General features: G+C 40.4%; 1 protein-coding gene across 3 annotated transcripts; it reads right to left on the reverse strand.

The window, feature by feature from the left end:
- Positions 1–6,628: 6,628 nt before the first annotated feature.
- Positions 6,629–18,210, reverse strand: LOC143500365 (acyl-coenzyme A thioesterase 1-like). Of its 3 annotated transcripts, none has more exons than XM_076994479.1 (11): positions 18,035–18,095; positions 17,720–17,922; positions 17,357–17,456; positions 16,925–17,115; positions 16,135–16,298; positions 15,416–15,535; positions 15,162–15,244; positions 10,079–10,169; positions 9,793–9,873; positions 7,655–7,796; positions 6,629–7,500 (listed from the first exon to the last, which is right to left on the reverse strand). In XM_076994479.1, exons 1-11 carry the CDS (start codon positions 18,067–18,069, stop codon positions 7,379–7,381), a joined length of 1,332 nt encoding a protein of 443 aa, XP_076850594.1. In that variant the 5' UTR covers positions 18,070–18,095; the 3' UTR covers positions 6,629–7,378. The 3 variants fall into 3 exon arrangements, with proteins under 3 accessions (XP_076850594.1, XP_076850596.1, XP_076850595.1); XM_076994481.1 differs by lacking the exon at positions 18,035–18,095 and adding an exon at positions 18,139–18,210 and having other exon boundaries at positions 6,630–7,500; XM_076994480.1 differs by having other exon boundaries at positions 6,630–7,500; positions 18,080–18,187.
- Between the last annotated feature and the right edge of the window lie 5,969 nt (positions 18,211–24,179).

Below are 24,179 nucleotides of genomic sequence, written 5' to 3' on the forward strand. Positions count from 1 at the left end.
TGAGATCAAAAGAGTTAAGCATCCTCATGAACTCTGAAGTGATTGGATTTGTGGATATATCCATATGAATATTAAAATCCCCAGCAATTAAAACATAATCAAAATCAACCAAAATCCTTGAAAGCATTTCCTCAAAATCCTCAAGAAAATCTGCATGTAGTCTGGGAGGATGATAGACAACAACCAAAAGAACTGAATAAGTACTGTTGAGTTGTACTGCCAGATATTCAAATGTAGGATGTTCCCCCAATGAGATCTGCTTACAACGGAATGCTTTATGGTAAAAACATGCAACACCACCACCTCTCTTATTTACTCTGGAGACATTAAAATAGTTAAAGTCGGGAGGCGAAGCCTCATTTAGCACTATTGCTCCATTGCTATCAAGCCAAGTCTCTGTTAGAAAAAGAAAGTCCAGACAGTAATCTTCAATTAATTTAGCTATTACAAAAGACTTGTTTGTGAGTGAGCGGACATTTAGTAAGGAGACTTTGAAGACTTGGTGCGTTTGATCAGCATCACTTACATCCAGGCCCGTTGACAGTCTTGCTGGGGCCCGGGACAAGAAAGATTCATGTACCCCCCCCCCCCCCTCCCCTCAGCGCGAGGGTTCGCGCGAAAATGACGTAATCGCAGTGGCTCCGCCCGCGCGCTGTCGGTTCGCGAGGTCGTGCACCTCTCGAATTTTGTAACTTCGCGCGCGCCGCGCTTCAGCGCAATGAACAAAGTTGTTTGTAGGGTTCATACACCTTTATAAGGTGGAATTAAAGCACGTGTACATTACTTTAAAGGTCCATTTCAATATTTTCCAGCACGTTAAACTTAATTAAGTTAAATATTTATACATATACTCGAAATGATTCGAAATAATTCGCTTTTTATCACATTATTTAATGGTTGTTTATTTTCAAAACGCCCAATCTTAACGTCTTCACGAGAACTGTTCAGTCAGACAGCTATTTGTTGTGAAACGAAGTAGTTACAATTTCAAGCATTTCAAGTACTTTACCCTAAATTCCAGCACTTTTCAAACCTGGAACACAATGCAACTTTAAAATTCGTCAGGTAAATGTTTTCCTTTCTTTTCTGCGCTCCAGATTTCTGTATTTACTTTAACTATCCACCACTGTTGGGCGGATACCGGCCGGCTACAGTCGGTGCTGGATCAAACCATTTTCCAGTGGGAGGCGGGGGTGTATGCACTTAATGGAAAATATGCAGATAGGTAAAAACATATATATTTGAGCCATTGAGCTTATTATGAGTACATAATTTTATATTAATGAAAGATTAAGATTATTTAAAAATTATAGACTTTAAATAAAAAATACATTGCTGGGCTCTTTGATGGGCCCCCCTGGCCCTAGGGCCCGGGACAACAGACCCGGTCATCCCCCCCTGTCGACGAGGCTGCTTACATCACTTGTGCATTTCACTGGGATCAAATTTTGTTTGTTACAATGTTTTGTGCCCTTGTGTTTTCTTCTGATTACATTTTTATTTCGATTCTGAGAGCCATGCCACCGGCTATTTAAAAGAACTGGAATGTAGCACTGACTAGGAGCATGGGTTCCAGTGTGTCAGACCTGAGAAATCACTGAGTGTGCAGGAAAAGTAGGTGAGTTCCTACAAGACTGTAGACTGTAGTGTTGCGGAACCTCTTCAATCTCCTGGAGTTTACCTCTGAGACTGTGGACAGATTCTCTGACAGGAGATGGTGGGCTCCTGTGACTGACATTACTGACGTTACTGCTGGCGGTTGGGTGCAGATTCCGCATGTGAGTGATTCCATACATTAGATTATCCACAAGCATTTGAGTCCCAGCCCTGTTAGGGTGAAGCTGATCAGGTTTAAAAAGCTCAGGATGCCTCCAAAAGATGTTGAAATTGTCAATGAAGTTTATCTTCCGATGAGCACAGGCTGTAGTGAGCCAGCTGTTTAGAGCCAGCAGTCTGGTAAAGTGACCACTGCCTCGACGTGCAGTTGGTATCGGTCCAGAAATGAACACTTCACACCGGGAAAACTCCAGAATGTCGAGCAGATGGTTAAAATCCTGTTTCAGAATCTCAGACTGTTGTTTGTAAACATCGCTAGAGCCGACATGTACAATCAGTCTTTCCGTAGCTGGATGGTCATGCAATATGTGTGGAATCATGGGTATCACTTCACAGACAGTAACACGAGGAAAGCAAAAGGCCTTAATACTGTTGCTCCATACATCTCTGATGACTGAGTCCCCAATTAGCAGCGTTTTGGGCTGTGGCGGTGTTCCTCGTCTCCTTTCACCGTTAATGCCTCGGCGGCTAACATGGTTAGCATCCCGATGGCTAGCATGTTTACCACCCCGATGGCCAACATGGTTAGCATCCCGATGGCTAACCCTATTAGCATGCTTATTAGATAGCTGTCGATTGGCACGAATTGCAAGCTGGTGGTTGGGACGACTGTTAGCATGCTTGTTAGCATGCTGCTGGCTAACACAGTTTGCAGCCTGGTGGTTGGTCCGCAGATGGCCAGAGTTATTTGCATGCTTAGCAGCCCGACTGGAGTCGGATCTCTGATGCTGATTGGGGTGTGCTTGATGTCCTTGATGTCCTGGAGAGGGAGGCAGTATGTTGTGATGAGACTGCTCAGTTTCTGCTACTTCTGTTGAGGCAAGAGCTTCATATCTGTTATCGAGAAGAATGTTCTGTTCTGAAGATTGCTGCTTGCCGCCGCTGCTGTGCTGGTTTCTGCTACGTTCCTTCCCCCGAACAAGAGTCCAGCCCTTATCATTGTTGTTGTTAACGGGATTAGGAGTTGAGGCCAAGATGAGCTTAGGCTTTGCCCCCAGCACATCCCAGCGACAATGGAGAGAAACGTCTCTTTCTTTGCCAGTCACAGGGACGGTTTTGTCAGCGGTTTGTGTGGCAAGAATCGAGTCCAGATATTCTTCCTCTTCCCTTATAGAATGTAAGGTATGGATTATTTCCTGAAGTTCTGCAACCCTCTGAGATAGTTTGATACACTCAGAGCAAATAGATGATGTGGAAGCATGAGCCATAATCACAAAAGCACCGGGCACACAAGGCTCAAATATCCAAGTTAAAAATCCAAAGTGCAAAATTAGCACCCAAGAAGTTCTGGCAGGTATTTCACAGCTGAAAACAATATCAGCCGCTGATAAAACAGTGCACAAAAACCACTCACAAGGTTGAGGCGCAAAAAACAGCTCACTCGCAGTGTCGGACTGTCGGAATGTAAAAAAATGCTAAATTATCCTTTATAGATTAATGTAAAAAAGCTTACCAAGTGAAGTAATGAGTAATGGATCCTTTTAACTTGTAAAAATAACTTTAACTTGTAGATAAAACTCTAATAAATGAAAGGACAGGCAGAGCTGACAGAAAAGCGTCTGTACAGGAGGAAAGCAGGAAGTAGAAATCTTCTAGAGAAAGGTTCTCCGTCTTCTTGTTTACATGCAGCTATTTTGGACGTGTTGATAGTGGCTGGGTGTGCAGTTTCCAGCCTTGCGACCAGGTGTCCTACAATCTCTCTGTAGGGCCTGTTTGGATCCTCCTGTCCAGCTGCTGGCGGTTCCCACTCAGTGTTGTGGAGATGGACGTCTCCTGGTGTCCGGTCTCGGTCTATCTTGTTTGACTGGATGACAAGACTGAACTAAATCTGTTAGTTCTTCACCGAAGCGCTTACCTCCCATCTCTGTCGGTTTACCCAGGCCCACCGCCGCCTTCATGATGTCATCTCCTGTCTAGTGACGGTGGACCATGATGTCTCCTTCAGGGCCTGCAACCTTGACCATTGGGAAGGTCGTTGCGCACCCTGGGGTGGTCAGTTCAAGCAACACCTGACCCTTTCTTTCTGTGGCACGGCTTCTTGTGAGTGCTGCCACGGGTGAAGCTGGCGGCGGCGGGGGTGGTGGTGGCGTTGGGGAGGTGGCGCTTCCCATCGTCCGGCTGGCGCATTCCATCGCCTGGCGGACGTCATCATACGGGACTAGCGGCCCTGGGTGCAGCGGCAGCTGTTGGGCTGGTGGGAGTGAAGGAGGCAGAGGTTGTGGTTGTGATACCGGAACTGATGGCACTGGAGCTCGCAGTGCAGGTGCGGCAGACAGAGTTTGCTGTCATGGTGGCGCCAGAGCTGGTGGCGCTGGAACTGGAGGTGGGGGAGGCAGGGGTAGCGGCTGTGGGTGAACTGGTGGTGGAGGTGGGGGAGGCAGGGGTAGCGGCTGTGGATGCACCTGAGCGTGCGGCTGCTGAGCCGGGATGGCTGGCGCAGATCTTGGCGGGGCAGCATCGAGGTCTGGATCGGCTACAACACACTGAGAGACTTTTGTTAGTACACTTTTTAATCCCTACTAGGGATGCAAATGATTAATCGACTTTCGATTAATTGTCGATTAAGACGTTACTCTATCAAAATGTATTAATCACGATTAATCATTAGAGAGCGCTCCTGTATTAACTTGAACAGAGCGTAAGAACGAGAGGTGAACACGTGTCGCGAAAGACCAGAGTGGAAAACAAAATGAAGCGGGCGAAAAGACGTGCGGTGTGGGACCATTTTGAAGCGTGTTCGGGAAACGAGGCAGAAACTGCGTAATCCAGAAAATCCCAAGGAGGGAAACTTTATTTTCCACGCAACTCAAACAGCAGCACTGTTCTCTTCCCCTCCCCTGGCGCGCGCAGGCGCCGCTCCCCCAGTGTCACTTAAAGGGCCAAGTGCCTGTCTGTTAGGGAACTCGCTGCGAGGAGTAGTAGTCGCTACAATTTCAACATTGTTAATTTAGGCAAAGAAGTCAAATGTTCTCTGTGTAATGCGGTATTGAAGTACAACAGTTCCACTAGCTCACTCAATTATCATTTGAACACCATGCATGCAGCTGTCCTGCATATCACCAGTGCACCTGGTCAACCTAAAATCACAGCTACACTGGGAAGGCGAGCGTTTTCGAAGCTCGCTACAAAAAAATACGAGTGAGCTAAAAACAAAGCTATCTACTGCTACTACTGTAGCCCTTACAACAGATTGTTGGACGGCTCTAACAACAGAAAGTTACATTACTGTGACGTGCCACTACACTGACGAGAACTGGCAGCTAAAATCTGCAGTGCTGATTACGACGAACATGTCGGATAGACACACCGCTGACAGTTTAACTGACAAGCTCAATGATGTTGTGGAAACTTGGGCAATCTCCGGTCACGTTACAGCATGTGTTCACTACAAAGCTAGAAACATTGTCCAAACATGGGCTCAATAATATTCTGTTTGGCTCTCTATTTAATTTCTTCTTTTTTTAAAAAATTTTTTTTTATGTCTAATGTTTCAAATTGAACTGAGCCAGTCCTTAATTTATTCCTTTTTTAAAATGAAAGAATGTATTTTGTTATACCATAAAAATTTCCTCATGCATAATTACTTGAGCAATATATAATATAATACAATATAATTATCATAATATAATATATACTTTTTGAACAAAGTGTTTTAACTACACTGCTCAAAAAAATAAAGGGAACACTTAAACAACACAATGTAACTCCAAGTCATCCACACTTCATGTTCAGATAGGAAGCAACACTGATTGTGAATCAATTTCAACTGCTCTTGTGCAAATGGAACAGACAACAGGTAGAAATGAGAGATTTTCAACTGATTTCAAAGATTTTTTATTAATTGAGATCTAGGATGTGTTATTTTAGTGTTCCCTTAATTTTTTTGAGCAGTATATTTAGCTGATATTTTTAAAAGCCCTATTGAAACACTGAAATTCAGGTGAAAAACCCCGCTTATCGATTAATCGAAAGTCGATCGATAAGATCAGTCAACTAACGATTAATGAATTAATCGATAATTTGCATCCCTAATCCTTACCTGTCGTGCTTGCCTTTTCTCGGCGTCTTCAAGCCAACATTTTCCTTTTTCTTCCATATCTGCTTTATGTTTAACAAAATACTTTCGTGTTTTTCTGTCTGCGCCCTTGGGCTCTGTTTTCACTCTCTCAACTAGTCGGCGCAGATAGTCTACAATCAGTGTTCCCTTTGAACCAAACCCATAATGCTTAGCCCAAAAACCCACATGTCGAGTTACATCTTCTAAATGATCTCTGGTCATTTGATAAATTACACTTATAGTTATTATTATGATTATATTAGGAGCCTCCGATGCTTTACTCTTACTATGTATTTTACCAATTTTACCCAAATGATGTTTACTCATAATTCTAGACAATCCCAGAGATGACCCTTCACACAAAAGCTGGACACAATCATACAAGAACACCTGAGTCGTGTCCAGTAGTGTCAAGAACAAATGCTTGCTTCTCTTGGCTTCAAAGGTACCTTTTGAGAACATGGTCTGATTTTCAGGCTAAACATAGCTGGATCGACAGTAGGCCACCACAATCTTATGTCTTTTTGGCCAATAATTGTGCCTCGATATCTTCTCCTGTCTCTTATGGATTCCCATATGATCCCACCATAGATGTTTAATGGGACAACCTTAAAACTTTAAATTGCTCCATCAACATAAGCTGCTGTAGACCCTGAAAATATATATATATATATATATATATATATATATATATATATATATATATATACATATATACATACATACACACGCATTAAAAGGCGGCCAATATATATCGACCAATATTTGCCATTTATAATGTAACTGCATCGGCTGATATCCGTGTTTAGTAGCGCCGATTAAAAGTCAGGCAAGTCTGTGAGCAGCCCTGTGTTATTGGTGCAATGGAAGGTGGTGCTGGTGAAGGACCCCAAGCCAAAAGATATGGAAGAAGGCAACAACAATCTTGGTAGATAAAGTTAAGGTTTAAATTCTGATATTTCAAAGTCCTATAGCCATATATTTACAATATGTACTATGAAGTGTTGCTTCACTTAGTGCAAGAAAAAATGTATAGCATAGAACCATCAGGAACTGGCATAAAGCTACAGCTGGATGCTTCACTAACTTGTAGAACTGTAGTCGAAAACCATCAGCAGAATGTTTTCTTATCATATTAGCCACATCAATGACAGGATTGATGGTAGGCCATCACAACCTTATAACTTACTCAATTGTTTGTTGGTGAGAACCAAACACAACAACTTAATATGGCTTCTTACAATACTGATACCAAAACTGAGAATGCTGTGGGTACAGCCTACCAGCTCTCCTACAGGTAGCAGACTTGAATGATGATTGCTCAGACACAGCTGCCTCAGACCCCCCATAAGGGGATCTCCTTTCTTCCAGAGCAGACAAGCTCCCTTTTTTCTCTTTCATCTCCTGTTGTTAATCATGCTTCTACTTCTAAAATTATTTGAGGTTTTCTCTATTCAAATACTCCTCCATACAAATGATGCACCACTACAGTTTTGCTTGTGGGGTCGTGTGATAGAGATGTTGCTGTAGAAAGGCCAGAATTTTTTCCCATGAGTCCTCTTGGGCATCTGCATGTGGTTTGGTCTGTCCACCCCAGAGCAGGACCACTATAATCACACACACACACACACACACACACACACACACACACACAACCACACACACAACCACACACACAACCACACACACACACACAAGATCTGGGCATATACACATCATAACAATATCAGGGTACAAGTGCAAGATCACATGTACACGTACCTTTTTCTTTGCTTTCTTGTACTATAAAGTTGGTGGCCCGGTGGTGTGGTGTGTATGGCGGCTCAATCAGGTGACCTGCCTCAGGGTAGATGAGGACTTGGAGCAGATGACGATTTCCTGCCTTTTCCATTATCTGTTGAATCTAAGGGAAGTGGACAATAGATGGTGCTAAACAAACAATGGGTTATAGCTCAACTCCAAACACCTGGTAAAGTATAAGGGAACACAAAACTCAAGACTATTCTCTGTCCTATTTCAAAGATGGTGGAACTATCTTCCACTAGCTGCTTGGACTGCAGAGTCTCTTGTCTTCAAACGTAGACTGAAGACTCATCTGTTTGTTGAGTACTTAAATGAGCACTAACTCAGCAGATAGCACTTGCTGTCCTTGTTCTTAAATTGTATGTTTCTGTCTATGGTTATTTGCGCTTCTTGGTACAGGTTTTAATTCCTGTGTTGGTAGTAGTAGTGATACAAGGTTTGAGTGTAAACATATCACTCTCAAACATGGCAAAACACTTGGACTACCAGCAAGCTGTCAATATACTACTGTTTAGTTAGCATTCTTAGCAGTTGTGGAAGAAGGTGTAACAACAAAGGTTAGCCTGGTAGTTTTACATGAAACTAAAAACATATAAGGACTGAATAAAACAAAAGGCAAAACTTCAATTAAAATACATATGATGTAGTGCACATGAAACATAACTCCACATACTGGTTATTTTGAATTACTACAGTCTGTACCAATGTAATTCAAGCAGGCTTTAGAACACTTTGTAGTGATTTTGCACATGAACACTGAAATGTCTAATCTGGGAAGAATTTGACCAATATATAAATACTGAACATTTAAATCTACAGCCCTCTTCACCACTTTATATGAACATTAACACAGATATATTTATACAGATTTGTCTCGTCATGGACAACTACCCTGTACGATATGCACATCCTGTCAGCCTATTATAACAGTCGAAATTATTTGGGTGGTCCACCATTGAATTAAGAGTGGTTCACCATGGAAAAATACCTAGCCATCAGGGGTTCTGTGGTCAAAAACTGTGGTCAGAAAGGGCTAAAGCATGACACACATTCTGAATCACAGCAGAAGGAGTACAGACTTTAATTGTAGACTTACAAGAGTTTTTATATTGAGTGTTATAAAGTGGCTGTTGAGAATTTATTTGTTAGGAAGATAATTTATTTAAATCACATGATTAAAAAATAATAGTTAGAAGCAACATTAATAAGTTAATTAATTCACAAGTTGGTGTTAAGATTAACAGTTCATGTGTCAGATATGTTAATATATTAAAAGGAGACTGTAGTTCAGTTTATTCGGGAATACATAGGAAATGGACTTAAAATGGACTTCATTACCCATGGGACATTGCACGTGTTACAATATACATGCAGGGATTCTTGGGGTCTGGTGGCCTAATTTTTTTGTTGTGAAGGATGCAGACAATTCAAGTCAACCACCCACTGTAAATGTGCTAAGTTTTCTATTCATTACACAGTTGAATGGAATGACATCTCACTTCATTATTCTAGTCGCCAACACGATTACTTAGAACACCGAGTATTCACCAAGCAGCTGGTTGACTACCAGACTGCCAACTGACCTATGCACCCACTGACATAAGGACTGATTCCCATTGTTGTACTGTGCCTGCAAGAGGGCTCTCTGTGTGGTAGCTAGCTGGGTAAGTTAACAAAAGACACAAAGTGCCCTCAAACCTACTTTGCATGACATTGAGAAAATCCCAGATAATCACTTTGTCGATTCTTAATGTGAATGTATTTATAAACCAGCTAACACACAAGCTATCATAACTCATTATATTTTTTGCCAGTAGGCTACTCTGATGTGAAAATCAACCTAGATCACATTTTTAGAACATAAAATCGTTTTATCTTGTTATAGTCCTGTTTGGAAATGGAAGGTTAATGACATTCATTATTTATTTAATAGGGGACCCAAATTTCTTTTTGTTGGCCTGATGTGTACTAACAGTGACATGAGTCAGTGGTCACTATGCAACATAAAATACATCAGTATTACTAGAACAAATAAAACATTATACTGTGTACTATAGGTTATGTATGTATATTATGGCACACGGGTATCATCTTACATCTTCAGCAGATTCCAGAGTGGGCCAGCTCTGATCATCACCACCAACCACCAACAGCACTGGACAAGTTATCTGGCCAACCTGTGTGTTATACTGTACTTCATTATGGGCAAAAGATACAAACACATTCAACCTGTACACATTCAGATACACACAAAATATCATACACACCCATTCGTCATTAACAAAATTCTGCAGTAAAACAAACTACACTAAAGCACAATATAGTAAAAAAATACATTTTACATTATTATAGGACCTTTTTAATTATCATCATGTAACTTACATCCACTTTCAAACTGGGATCTGTTGGGATTGGCAGGATAATGTCTCTCCAGATGATCTGATTATTCTCTACCCGAATTTTATTTACATATCTAAAAGTCAGGAAAAATGTCAGAATTTCTTTAAAAAGAAGCAAAGCAAAAAACCATACAACTACAAAACATAATACAAATCGATGCATAAATCACGTCTTGCAACTGCAAAGTGATCTGACATGTACAGATGAATGTGTACAGATAATGAAAAAACCCCTAGCTAAATTGTTTTCATTCTTAAATGTAACTTTCAGTTTTTGTCTTTCACTTATTTTTGCTTCCCTCGTTTTTTTTTTTTTATTGTAAGATTAATGTTACTTGTAGTGGTGTGAATGTTACTTGTAGTGTTGTAATGTTACTTGCTATATATAATCTGTCCACCATTTATACCTTGCTCAGAACATGGTATGAATTGACAACAAGAGTAATATTATGTATTTTAAGTAGGCCTGTCGCGATAATTACATTATCGACTTATCGTACGATAATTTTTTTTACCGCGATCATTTTTGCTGATGTCGATATTTGGCCATTGGGGATCCGCGCACATTTGTTTACACGAGAGTAAACCGCAACTACGCTAGATTTCAGAAAGGCACGTAGTGCTGCTCTCTCGCACCCTCCCCCCTTAAGGGAAGACGAATCTGTGATCAGAGAGCGACATCTAGAGGTTAGGAAATGAGTGCAGTACACGGAGAGCGCATGCGTCAATAACAGTGCCTCCACACACACACACACACACACACACACGTGGAGACGTGTTGGCGAACGTATTCGAGGCTAATAGGACTCGAAATGATTCGAAACAATTTGCTTATTATCACATTATTTAGTGGTTGTTTATTATAGTGACCGTCGCCTACCTCCGCGAACGGTGGAAGCGTTTATACTTACTTTTCTTTGCAGTGTTGTTCGAAACTATATGTGGTAGTATAAGAAACACCCCTCAAAAACAGGGGAATTAACATTTACCTGACAAACTTTAATGTTGCTTTTGTGTTTCAGGTTTGAAAAGTGCTGGAATTTGTTCGTTTCACAACAAATATCTGTCTGACTGAACAGTTTTCTCGTATTACGTTAACAAATACGAGCCTCTTGTAATTCGAGGACAAAACATGAGAGAACGTGAAGACGTTAAGATTGGGCGTTTTGAAAATAAACATCCATTAAATATTGTGATAAAAAGCAAATTATTTCGAGTATATATATATATATATATATATATATATATATATATATATATATATATATATATATATATAAAGATTTAACTTAAGTTTAACGTGCTGGGTATTATTGAAATGGACCTTTAAAGTGACGTACAAGTGCTTGAATTCCACCTTTTAAACGTGTATGAATCCTGCAAACATGACTTTGTTCATTGCGCTGAGACGCGGCGCGTGCGAAGTAACAAAATTTGAGAGGTGCACAGGGTTGCCAGGTCCTACAAAAATTTCCCTCACAATGTCAGTGTAAAACCTGCCCCTCAGAAGCCTAAACTAGCCCAAAGCCCAAAGTTGTTGACGGGTGGGGGGGGATTGCAACTCTGGCAACTCTGGAGATGCACGACCTCGCGAATCGACAGCGTGTGACGCCCTCGTGCACGGGCGGAGCCACTGCGATATTATCGTTTATCGCGATAATTTCTGGGACAATATATCGTTATGAAAATTTTGTTATCGTGACAGGCCTAATTTTAACGTAGTGGTGGGCCGTTAACGGCATTCGATAATGTGATACTCTTATCGGGCGATATAAAAAATATCGCCATTAATCTATTCTTAAAGTTGGGTTGGGAACTGGGTCAAAATAGGTAAAGCCCCCCGCACACAGCGAGCAACTAGCTGAGCAAACGGGCATGCACTCGCTGTGTGCGGGGGGCTTAAGCAAACTATGATGACTTTCACCTTGATAGTTTAGCTCAGGTGTATCCCTAACCTAATTGCGCAGTAGGGGGCGAGAACGAGTTTTCAAACCTGTGAATTACCAAGACCACAATAAATCGCACGTGTGCTTACATGGATACAGCCACGAAGCCGCCAGGTTTGCTTCATGAAAAATTCATTTTTAGGAAGCTTCCTAATGGAGACATTGACAAGACTAAAGTTGTTTGCACCTTATGCAACGTGGAATTAGTTTATTGTAGGAGTTATACCAGTCTGAAGTATCATTTAAACGTGAAGCATCCGTTTGCTAATGCTGCTGACGCTGGGTCAAGCACTGATGCAGCCCAGGGGAAGAGTCGCCACCGCCGAAAACAGGTTAAATGTACTAAATGTTGGCTTACATTTCAAATCTCATGTTTAGCTGAATAAACATGTTATCAACCCCTTTTAATGTACAGTATGTAGGCTTACAAATTCATGTTTGACTGAATATGCCCTCTTATGTAGACTTACAGTACTATTTTCATGTTTAACTGAATAAACCGTTGAACACAAGTAGCCTACATTTTACTGAGCATGTTTTTTTTTTTTCTTCAAGTATCAAAGTAGAACCGCTTTCTCAAGCAGTGATCAATGCATTTTGGAAACAGGAGATGAGACCCTGATCTAATGCACCCTCTGTATTAAGAAACCCTATCTCAAAGACTGACTTTTAATCATTACTTGGGTAGCACACATATTCTGAATGAGCCATTTTAATCTAGATTAATTTCAAGATTTCAGTGAGATTAATCTAGATTTAAAAAATGTATCTATGCCCACCCCTAATTTTAAGATAAGTTTCACATCATTGTAGTATGTCATTTTATTTGATTGCTTTCTTGGAGACAGTAATAAACATTAAAGAAGGCACTGGAAAGATGTTGCACCTTTTAATAAATTTGGGATGTTTTTCGGATTGCTAGTGACTCTGAAGGTGGAGATCTAGGCTCAGACCCTCTCCTATTTGTGGGATTAAATCCCCATGTGGGTAGAGTGGGTGGGTGGCTGAAGATCTCCTCATATCTGCATGGGCTTCCTCTGAAGTCTCTGGTTTCATCCAAAAACATGGAGGTTAGGTAAACCAGCTACCCCAAATTGTCCTGGTCTGAATGTGTTTGAATGATTGTTTCTGCATGTCTAATTAAAAGTTGTATGTGTGTGTGTGTGTGTGACTGTGTCTGCATGCCCAGTGGTGGATGGTGCTCTGGGTGTTGCCCTCTCTCCCCTCCCTTCACCTTATTCAGTCCCCCAGGGTGCTGTGGCATTTGGTTGAGAGCATGCTGTGTAAAGTTGTCTTCTGCTTCTCACCAGCTTTTGACTGGATATAAAAGATGTGTTTGTGTTAATTGTAAAGTGACTTTGGGTATCTCAAAAGGTTCAATATAAATTAGGGGTGGGCATAGATTAATTTTTTTAATCTAGAGTAATCTCACTGAAATCTTGAAATTAATCTAGATTAATCTATATTAAAATGGCTCATATGCGTGCTACCCAAGTAATGACTAAAAGTCAGTTTTTGAGATAGGGTTTCTTAATACAGAGGGTGCATTAGACCAGGGGCTCATCTCCTGTTTCCAAAATGCATCAATGACTGCTTGAGGAAGCTGTTCTACTTTGATACTTGAAGAAAAAAAAACATGCTCAATAAAATGTAAGCTACTCGTGTTCAACGGTTTATTCAGTTAAACATGAATTTGTAAGCCTTCATACTGTACATTAAATAACATGTTTATTCAGCTAAACATGATATTTGAAATGTAAGCCAACATTTAGTACATTTAACCTCACGGACGAATCTAGCGCTGGGACCATGCAGAAAACGACCGCTCCGAGCTCCACTCCGGTAACACTTTACGTTCCTAAAAATGAATTTTCCATGAAGCAAACCTGGCGACTTCGTGGCTGCATTCATGTAAAAACACGTACGATTTGTAATTCACAGGTTTAAAAACTCGTTCTCGCCCATACTGTGCAATTTGGTTAGGAATACAGCCGAGCTAAACTATCAAGTTGAAAGTCATCCTAGTTTGTTTACCCATTTTGACCCAGTTCCCAACCCAAATTTAAGAATAGATTAACGGTGATAATTTTTATATCGCCCAATAAGAGTATCAAATTAACGACCGCCGTTAACTGCCCACCACTAATATAAATATAACAATTTATTCATTGTGGAAGTACATTTTGTAGGACAGAAATGACAATATTAAAAACATACTAAAAATGTTTGTGTTTATGTGCAAAATCACTACAAAGTGTTCTAAAGCCTGCTTGAATTACATTGGTACAGACTGTAACCAATGTAATTCAAAATAACCAGTATGTGGAGTTATGTTTCATGTGCACTACATCATATGTATTTTAATAGCAGTTTTGCCTTTTGTTTTATTCAGTCCTTATATGTTTTTAGTTTCATGGAAACATTTAGGCTCAGACCCAGACTATGATAAAAGGGTGGAGGGGCATTTCATTTCCCTCTCCTATTTGTGGGATTAAATCCCCATGTGGGTGGAGTGGGTGGGTGGAGATCTCCTCATATCTGCATGGGCTTCCTCTGAGACAAAACTAGAGTGCTCAATGAACAAAGTTATAGTCACTGTAACTGCCTAATATCATCTGTAGCGTCTTTATGTGTGTGCAAACGAGGGGACTCTGAATTTGGCACAACACTTTGGTTTGAAAAAAATTCTCCGTCGTGCCTGCTGTTTGCATATGCTAAATGAAATTGAGCACTTTCTTCTTTGATTTACACCTACCACCTGATTCACTTTCTGCTCCGCCCCCTGACAGGTGAAGAAACATCTACAGAAAAGCTGCTCCTCATTATAAGCTGCATGATTCAAATCATGGGGGAAAAAGTAGCGGCTTATAGTCCGGAAAGTACGGTAACTTAATTTATTCATTGTAGAAGTACATTTTGTAGGACAGAAATTACAATATTAAAACATACTAAAAATCTCTTTTGAGCTTTATTTTTTCTTTATTTTGTAGAACTGTTGTGTAAAAGCAACAGTACACATGTGGTCATGTGTCATGAATTACATCATAGCTGTGATTTAGCCCTCCCTCACATTCTAATATATAAATCTATTCCATAATAAGAAATAATCTGAGTGCTTACTTGGTTACGTCGTCAAAGGTTTCATCCAATGACTTTGTGACTACTGGAATATGACTGCCATTGATGCACACACAACACTGGGGCTACACACAAACACAAATGCACAAACACCCATGTACATGCACACACACACACACATATTACAATTACAATTTTTAGTATTACAATTTGTGCATCTGTGGTTGTATTATTTATGCTTATTTGGTGGTAGTACATGAAACAAAAGATAAAGCATGTGTTTAAGGGAAACTCACTTTGATGACTTTGGAGTTGGCGGCCATGGTGAAGGTGACAGACGCACCAAACGAGAGACCAAACAGAGCCAATCTGTCTCTCCGCACCATGGCATGATTCTGCAGGATCTGATATGCCATCTACACACACACACAACCAAACTTTATTCGAAATGACAAATACTGAGTTAACAGTATCAGCCTATTCATCTGTAAAGATGACTGCATTTAAATGTACATTATCCAGAAACACTTTGTCCATGTGCTACTCTTAGGGGGCAAATGTCTGTTTGTGCTTACAGGCAGACACACGTGCATGCATACCACACTTTACACTGAGGTGAAGGGTTAGTGGGTGAACTCTGCCTGCTAGTGGTTTACTACAGTCCTTTTACAACTCATTCATATGGAAGCCACTATGCTGATCACGTAACACATGTGTACAAATCTCTACAGAGACTACCACAGTGCACTTCAGCACGCAGAAGAAACAATGACAACACAAATTGATTTTGTTGTTAGCTCTATGTTCCTAACACATGTTCCTAACTATGTTCCTATTTGTTTTCAGAACTGCAGTACTCTCCTATATGAATAGTTATGGCAATATTTTTAAAGTGTGTGAAATTAGGACCAATTCTGTTCAGTCCAGAGCAACAGCTTGCTTCCATACTTATAGGCCTGTAGCACAGGCATAAAGGTGTGTGAATGTGTCATGGAAAAATAACAAAATGATTTACCTCAAAGTAATTCATGTCAGCCTTTATTTTCCTTAATTCCCCTGGAAACAGATACTCCAGCGCCATAGAAGTGAAGCCGTGTGATGCCAGGAGGGCAGATCGATACTCCACCAACCCTCCCCCCCCTCCCCACATATCCAGCACTCCAGGGAATGGGCCAGGGCCTAGACACACACACACACACACACACACACACACACACACACACAATCATCATTTTGATTCTCCCTTGAGGCAATACGCAACATACTGCTTCAGTGATAGAGTAGGCTGGGTTTATTGGACAGACAGACGTCAACCATGTCCATGTGCATTAGATCATTAGGACCCCTTATTAGGGTTCACACTTATAGTGTGGGAACCCTATTGTAATTGCTGGGATTTTTCTTTTTCTTCTTCTTATTATTTTTCTCCGGATAAAACGCATACTGCAGTCTAGACCGTAAGGCCTAGGGAGACCAAACTTGGCAGAATGGTGTAGTCTGTTTGCAGGACCGTGCTAAAGTACAGACACCCACATGGGCCTGATGGTGGCGCTATAGCGCAGCATTTTGCGTTTTGGTCCATATCTCCCGCCCCGTAGGTCCTAGTTTTGATTTATTACTGTGCAAACATTCCCAAACGAAGAGGAACAAGCAGTATACTCTTTAAGCAGTATGACGCTACCACTCAGTCTTTTCATCTATCAGCACTTCAATGTTGGCTGTTCTCCCCTTTAAGTGCCCATTGATGTCTATAAGGTGGAGACGTCAGGTTATCACAGAGTGTGTTTGTAGGTTTGGGTTTGTACCTGGAGGGATGAACAAAGTTCCTCTAACACCTTTCTCCCGGATATCCACTCTTCGTACACCTGGAGCCATGTACCATCGCTCTATGACCAGGCTCACTAATGCTGTGAGCTGGGCAAAACCCTGAGAAACATGTCCGTCATACACAGAAATGTGGAATACCCGTGGTGAGAGGACATCTTTCTTTCGTAACCTAAATTATATTGAGTGTAAATACATGAATGAATAGACAAAGGGGAGAAAAGAGAGAAAGAAAGCAGGTAACAAAAAGACTATTCATAGTTTCAAAACACTTATGATTAATCATATAAATACAAGTGTCAAGCTTTCAACCTGTTGCTTTATGAGTAGACTACATTATAAATAACGACCCTGTTTATTAAAGGCTAATGAAACACCTGTCTAATACGTAGGTGTAGTCCAGTAGGTATTACCTTAGTCCTGTTCGGCTCCCTGGCACTGGCCGAAGACTCCACATCAGTCCCATGGACTCCACACCTACATAGGTGCCGCTCACACTAGCGTCCTTTACCACTGCGTGCACACATGCACCAATTCATAAATGTGCTCAACCCTGTTCATGAACCTAATTAAGAAGTAGCAGTCATCCGTAGTCATTTCTGACCCCCGCTATATGACAATGCCCCAAATCAACATGTTTCGCGGGGAATGGAATATCTATTCCCTTTTTTAAAGCATTCACTTTAAACGCTTTTTTAAATAACCTCAAATGTTTATGTAGATATGTAACCTTGTCTGAATCAAGCAAAAATGTTTACTATTAAAAATGTATTCACCGGATACTGTTCCGTTTGCGTCGCTGACATAATGTCCGAAAGCTTCCCAAAAATCCTTGTCTTCTGACTGATGCCGTGAGTGAAGTGTCACCTCTTGTTTTGGTCTTAAATTCTTCACCACGATTTGAAGTTTCTCATCCACAAGCCCCCTCGTCGGCTTAATCGAAAGTAAGGGGAATTGTTTGATCGCGGTGCTCATCGACCTGCAAACAGAAACGCGAGATGGTTCATGCCTTGTCGTTGTAAAGCCAGTTTCTTCCAGAAACAATTCGTCATTCTACCAGAACCGTTAAGGATCTAGCTAGCTACACGCACTGTGTAGAAGCGAGCTCAGCCAAATTCAAGAACATTAATTTCTACCGTTTTATAGCCAACATTTTCACATGTGGTCTTAATGTCCCCCGTGTCTCCTGACTTGCCTGAATGTTTAACTGGTTTATACTGCTTTGGGAATGACGGTAGCTACAATGTCCGTGAATGGTAACCTCCGGGTTGCCAGATTACTGCAGAGCTTTCCAGCCAAAACGTGTTTCAAAATGCACAAAAATCTATACACATTAAAATCTCCCAAACATATATATTTGCATGTTTTCAGAGTATGAAATTATTAATGCGTTTTTTGTTGCGACACACGACCCTATCTTGTAGTGTGCCTTAGTTTCCTTAGGTCAGAGTAGAGGCCATATCGAAAGGACAGTGTGTGTGTTAAAACTTGGGCGTTTTGATAGTATCTCGACAGCTATTTAACGCTAGCTCTTACAAGATACTGCAATAATACTGCAAATCACAATTCCTTCTTTTTACACCAGACCCCTTTTTGTCTCCCTGTGTGATTGACAGCATTGTCAACCTATACGAGTAACATTTAACAACTTTTCGACCAATAGGAGTAACCTTTTGCAACGCCCACACCTCTGGTTTGCAGTGTGGGGTAGTATCTTTAGTGGGCCAAACTTCCACTCTTTATGGTAACCTTGTTTTTAGTTGTCCACTTTGTGAGAGCATAACGTGAACAGAAACCGTTTGTAAGTGTATTTTAAACTGCAATTACAAATCAAACCAAGTTTTGTTCACCCGCCAAAGCATAGTTTCCCTACCAACTTGAAACAAAATCCGTCCAATTTGGCGGGTAACCGCACAATCTGGCAACACTGGCTAGACTTTCATTTAGTGGCCAAAACTTCCTATTGGTTTGGTGTGAGTGATTTCCACGTTCGTGAGACCCAGATGAGGTGTGAACAACAACATTTATTATATAACCTCAAAGTAAGAGAGAGCAGGTTGCTTGTTTTTTGGATTTTAAGATGGCCCATCTTGACATAGCTGGTTGACCAGCTGGGAAGGACTAAGGGACCAGCCTGAATCAGCTCATACGAGCTGGATGACGAGGCGTCATAAAGGGAGAAGCAGTGGGCCAGGAGGGGTGGCCGAGGAACATTCTCTATGGGTCTGTCTCAAAACCTAGTGAGCTCTCTACATAGACAGCATCTTACGTCATGGAATGCGCTGATGCTAACAGCTGATGCTAACAGCCCATCTAAAAGCGTTTTTTATCAGTCACTGTAATATTTTATTAGTTATCTTAGTTATTCCTTTCTTGTATAGTTTGTTAGCCCTGCTGGGTTAATAGGACATGTATGTGGGCTTTTTAAAGTGATAGCCAGTGTTCAGATATACAAATGATTTCCACTCTTAGGGACCAGATCAGCAATCGAAGCCTTTATAAAGGCTCGAATAAAATGATAGGTTTGTGGCAAATAAGTTGATAGAAAACCTGCTTTAGAAAACTAAATAGTTAATACGTAACTAATGCATTGTCAGTTACAGTATAAGCTAACATTAAGCTAATAATTGCTTAATATTCATGCATTTAGGCATCTTTCTAAACTATTTAAAATTAGGTAGATATTGCAAAATGTTTGATTACACTCGAGGCGTTTGTGTAGAACACTGAGGTTAAAATGTTGTATTTTCCTGAATTATAAAGCATCTTAATGCTGGCAGTGCAAATGTATAACATTTAATGAAAACAAAACTGATTTATTTGTTACTGGTTTAATAAAATCACTGGACACCAGCAATGTTGGCACAAAGTTGCTCCCGTAATTGGTGGCCACTGACAGCTGTAATGTCGTCGTCTTCCTGCATATCAGCTTCATCTTCATCTGCTTCCTCCTCAGGCTGAACAACATCTCCTGCTCCCAAGCAGATGTTGTGCAGAGTGACACAGGCAGGGGCTTTGATTCGCACATGGCACCCATCTATTGCACCAACTACAGAGTGGAAAGCTCCATGGTTTCCCAGCCTCACAAAGCCATCAGAGATGCTCTGCAGTTCTTCTGGTTTTGGGTGCCGGATAACTTTCAGAAGGATTCGCCGCATTTCATTGGCCACTCTGTGAATTACATGGTGCACTGTAGAACGGGGCATAGAAAAAGCACGGGATACAATGCGGTATGATGTGCCACAGGCCAACCAACAAAGAAACCAACACTTTGATGGCTCCCCCCCCAACCATGGGTGCTCTCATGGTTGATGAGTTGTAAAAGCACTTTCAGGGATTCACAGTTCAGGCGAAAGTCATGCTTGGTGTCTTGGGTATTTTGGCTTGCTCATTAGGGTTCTGGACCCATAGTATTGTTAACCTTTTAAATCCTGTAAAGCGCTTTGTGACATGTGTTGTGAAAAGCGCTATACAAATAAACTTTGATTTGATTTGGGTGTCGTCCAGTAATATTCTCAGAAGTGGTACACTTGTGTTCAGAGCACAGTATCTTGTAGGTCTTTCTCCCTGCAAGAAATGGGAAAATAACTTTTAGTGTGTGTGTGTGTGAAGTTATTTTCCGAAACAGTTAATTTACAAAACAGATAAGTGATATTCTTTAAACACGAAGTAAATCACTTATCTGTTTTGTAAATTAACTGTTCACACAGGTTCTAATTTGATCAATCTATTTATTTATTTATTTAAAATGAATTGCCTACATATGTATATTTGTATCACTTTGCATAAAATAAAATGTATAAAATGCGTATTTGCAGATGAGTTTTATCCTTTAAAAACATACCTTTTATGCTTAAAAGACAGCATTATAATAGGGGGGGATTAATTGTTGAAATCAAGTACAGGAGGAAAGTTTTTACCTCCGAGAAAATCTGAGCAGATCTTACCCGTTCAAGGACAGAAATCAGCGCTCGTCTTCTTAAATTTCGGCGTCTGGCTGCAGCACGTCGGCTTTCACGTCTCCGTCGCTCTTCCTCCAGCGCAAAAACAATTAAAATTGCAATAAAAACTGCAACAGGTTCGTCCATAATGCCGGTATAGCGATTACCCGAGGTGTTTACCGCAGTTGAGGTGAGTAAACAGCGGGCGCGTGCTGTGGGCGGGGCCAAGTCGTGACGCAGTCGCTGTCTAACTAGAGCATCCCAATAATGTGCCTTATGAGGCTGGATGGCGGTTAGATCGTTGTCTAGTTAGACAGCTCTCTACATAGTCAATGCCTACGTAGAGAGCTCACTAGGTTTTGAGACAGACCCTATATTAGTAAACATCGCCACTCCATAACCAACCAGTGAGCTCCAATTGCTGACCCCGCCCACAGATCTTTTTAATAAATGCGCAAAATGTCTTAAATGCCCCATTTTTCAAAGAACAGATTTGGCACGTTGCGTCACGTCACGTGGTTAATATACTGCCACAGAGGAATACTGTCATCATCACGGACGTAATTTGGGGGGGGGGGGGGACAAAAGTCCCCTCCAGTTTTTACGGTTTTGAATTTTGAAATCAAAATTACGTCCATGGTCATCATACTGCCCAATCCTAGTAGGTGCTATTATTAGATTAGCTCAGCAAGCTTTTTAAAATAAATATATATTGAAACACACACACCTCTGTTCATTTCAGATGCACTTTTGAAATAATAACAATGTTGCAATAGGCAAACACTGATTTGTACTAGTGGTAGTTAGTGGTAGTTTTTATTTTTATTTTTTATTACTAATATTTAAAAGTTGTTAATTTAAAATAGTTTAAAAATATTTTTTGTGCAAGACCTTTATATTTATTTCTTGTTATATGCTAATATTTATAATTAATTAGCTTTTTTTTTGTTTCTTTAATACTGATACAATCAACCCGATGATTGATGATGCAGGGGGCACCATCCAAAATCTGGCCTAGGTTTCACGTAGGGCTACGCCCCTCTCTCCTAGCTGTCACGTAGGGCTACGCCCCCCTCTCCTAGCTGTCACTCCGGTTTCCCTGCTCCACGTGTCTGGTTGTTCCCTGCTTGTCTATAACCATACTTCCCTCTGTCTGCCACGTGATTGAGTTGATACTGTGATTGGGTCATCTCCATTAGCTCAACATGTTGAGCCAGCTTCCCATAACAAGCAAGGCATGTAGACGTTGGAGGTTTGATTCCCACGTCTAGAATTCCCACATCCCACATTTTCCTGCATAAGATATCTCTCAGTCAAATTGCTTAAACCCAGTCAGATTTTTTTAAATCAAAGACAGCTAATGTATGCAAAATCACATTCTGTGGACAGCTGTCAAACTTGGCTTTGAAAAATGAATTCTATCGACAACTGGACACTGACATTAAATCTGCTAGTAGTATAACAAACGTAAATTCATGAATAAAAAATGCACTGATATTTATGTGGAAAGATGACTGGAGCTGTATACAACACTGCCCATGATGTTAATTTAAATATTCAGGTAAAATTATTAGCACAAATTTAAAGGTTGGACCCAGTGCACTCACACACACAGTTACACAATTTTTTTATGTGGAGTTCCAAAATATGTGATATTAATGTTAGTCTTGCTGAAATACAGATTACAAAAAAAAAAAATAGTTTTTCACTAGATCATTGTTTTAACTACACTTAGTGCATTATCTCCTAATGTCATTTTAACTGTAAGTAAAGTAAGTAAAATTTTATTTATATAGCACGTTTAAAACAAAGTGCTGCACAATAGAAAAAAGACATTCCCACCCCTAATCACCCAACTGGAGATTTTAATGTTCATTTCGATGATGCTGATCTTATGCTTACTAAAGATTTTAAAGCAATGTTAGACTGTTTTGGCTTAACACAGTATATCAATTTTTGTACTCACAATAAGGGACATATACTTGACTTGGTCTGTTGTTCTGGCATCATACCATATAATATAACTTCTACTGAATTACCCATTTCGGACCATAAAGTTGTGCTATTTAACATCAACTTAATATCTGGTAAATCAAGGGTGAACCGTACAATATCCTATCGCAACATTCGTCATGTTAATCCTGAAGATCTTTTAAGTTTCATTGGCTCAGAATCCTCTTATCCATCTACTGTCTCACCTACTGATCTAGTGGACTATTATAACAATAGTCTATCCCTTGCATTGGACGCTGTAGCTCCGTTGAAAACGCGGGTTGTTTCATTTACACATAGTGCTCCATGGTACACCTCAGAGCTACATCAGCTAAAAACAAAAGGTCGACAACTAGAGAGACTATACTCTAAGACTGGACTTTTAATTCATAAACAAATGTATTTTGATCATGTACTCCATTATAAGAATGCACTCTTAACAGCAAAAACGAATTATTATGCGAACATTATCGGCATAAATGCAGGGAACACTAAAACTCTTTTCCGCACAGTGAAAAGATTACTCAAACCTTCCGATATAAATATGAGCAGTAATAACTCAACTGAACAATGTTCTGTTTTTTTTAAGTTTTTTAATTCTAAAATTGCTGAAATCCATAAGCAGCTAATTTCTGATAATGGTATGCAGTCTAGTTCACCACTAGTGAGTGTTATGAATCTGTCTCCATCAACTGTTCTGTGTGATTTCTGTCTTCCAACCGAAAGTCACATCTATGAACTTATTTCAAAATCAAATAACTCCACATGCAACCTGGATCCTATTCCCACAACTTTAGTTAAAGCTTGTTTACCTTCTATTGTTTCTCTGATAACCTTAATTATTAATTCTTCCTTGACTGCAGCTATAGTTCCGCCTGCACTGAAAGTTGCTATGATTCGACCAATTTAAAAAAAAACCTGGTTTGGAGCCCAATGATTTAAATAATTATCGCCCTATTTCGAACCTACCATTTATTTCTAAAATTCTTGAGAAGGTAGTTGCAGCTCAACTTCAAGCTTACCTTGATGACAATAATCTTTTTGAACAGTTTCAATCTGGTTTTCGTCCTAAACACAGTACAGAGACAGCTATGGTCAAAATCACTAATGACCTTCTCCGTGCTGCTGATTCAGGCTTGGTTTCAATTTTAATTCTTCTCGACCTCAGTTCAGCCTTTGATACAATATCACATCAGCTTCTTTTGGATCGGCTGGCTGGTATTGGCCTCTGTGGCACTGTATATCAATGGTTTGTCTCCTATCTTGCTGATAGAAAACAATTTGTTCAAATTCAGGATTCTCG

Source organism: Brachyhypopomus gauderio, unplaced genomic scaffold, assembly GCF_052324685.1.
Source record: "Brachyhypopomus gauderio isolate BG-103 unplaced genomic scaffold, BGAUD_0.2 sc142, whole genome shotgun sequence".
Taxonomy (NCBI): Eukaryota; Metazoa; Chordata; class Actinopteri; order Gymnotiformes; family Hypopomidae; genus Brachyhypopomus; species Brachyhypopomus gauderio.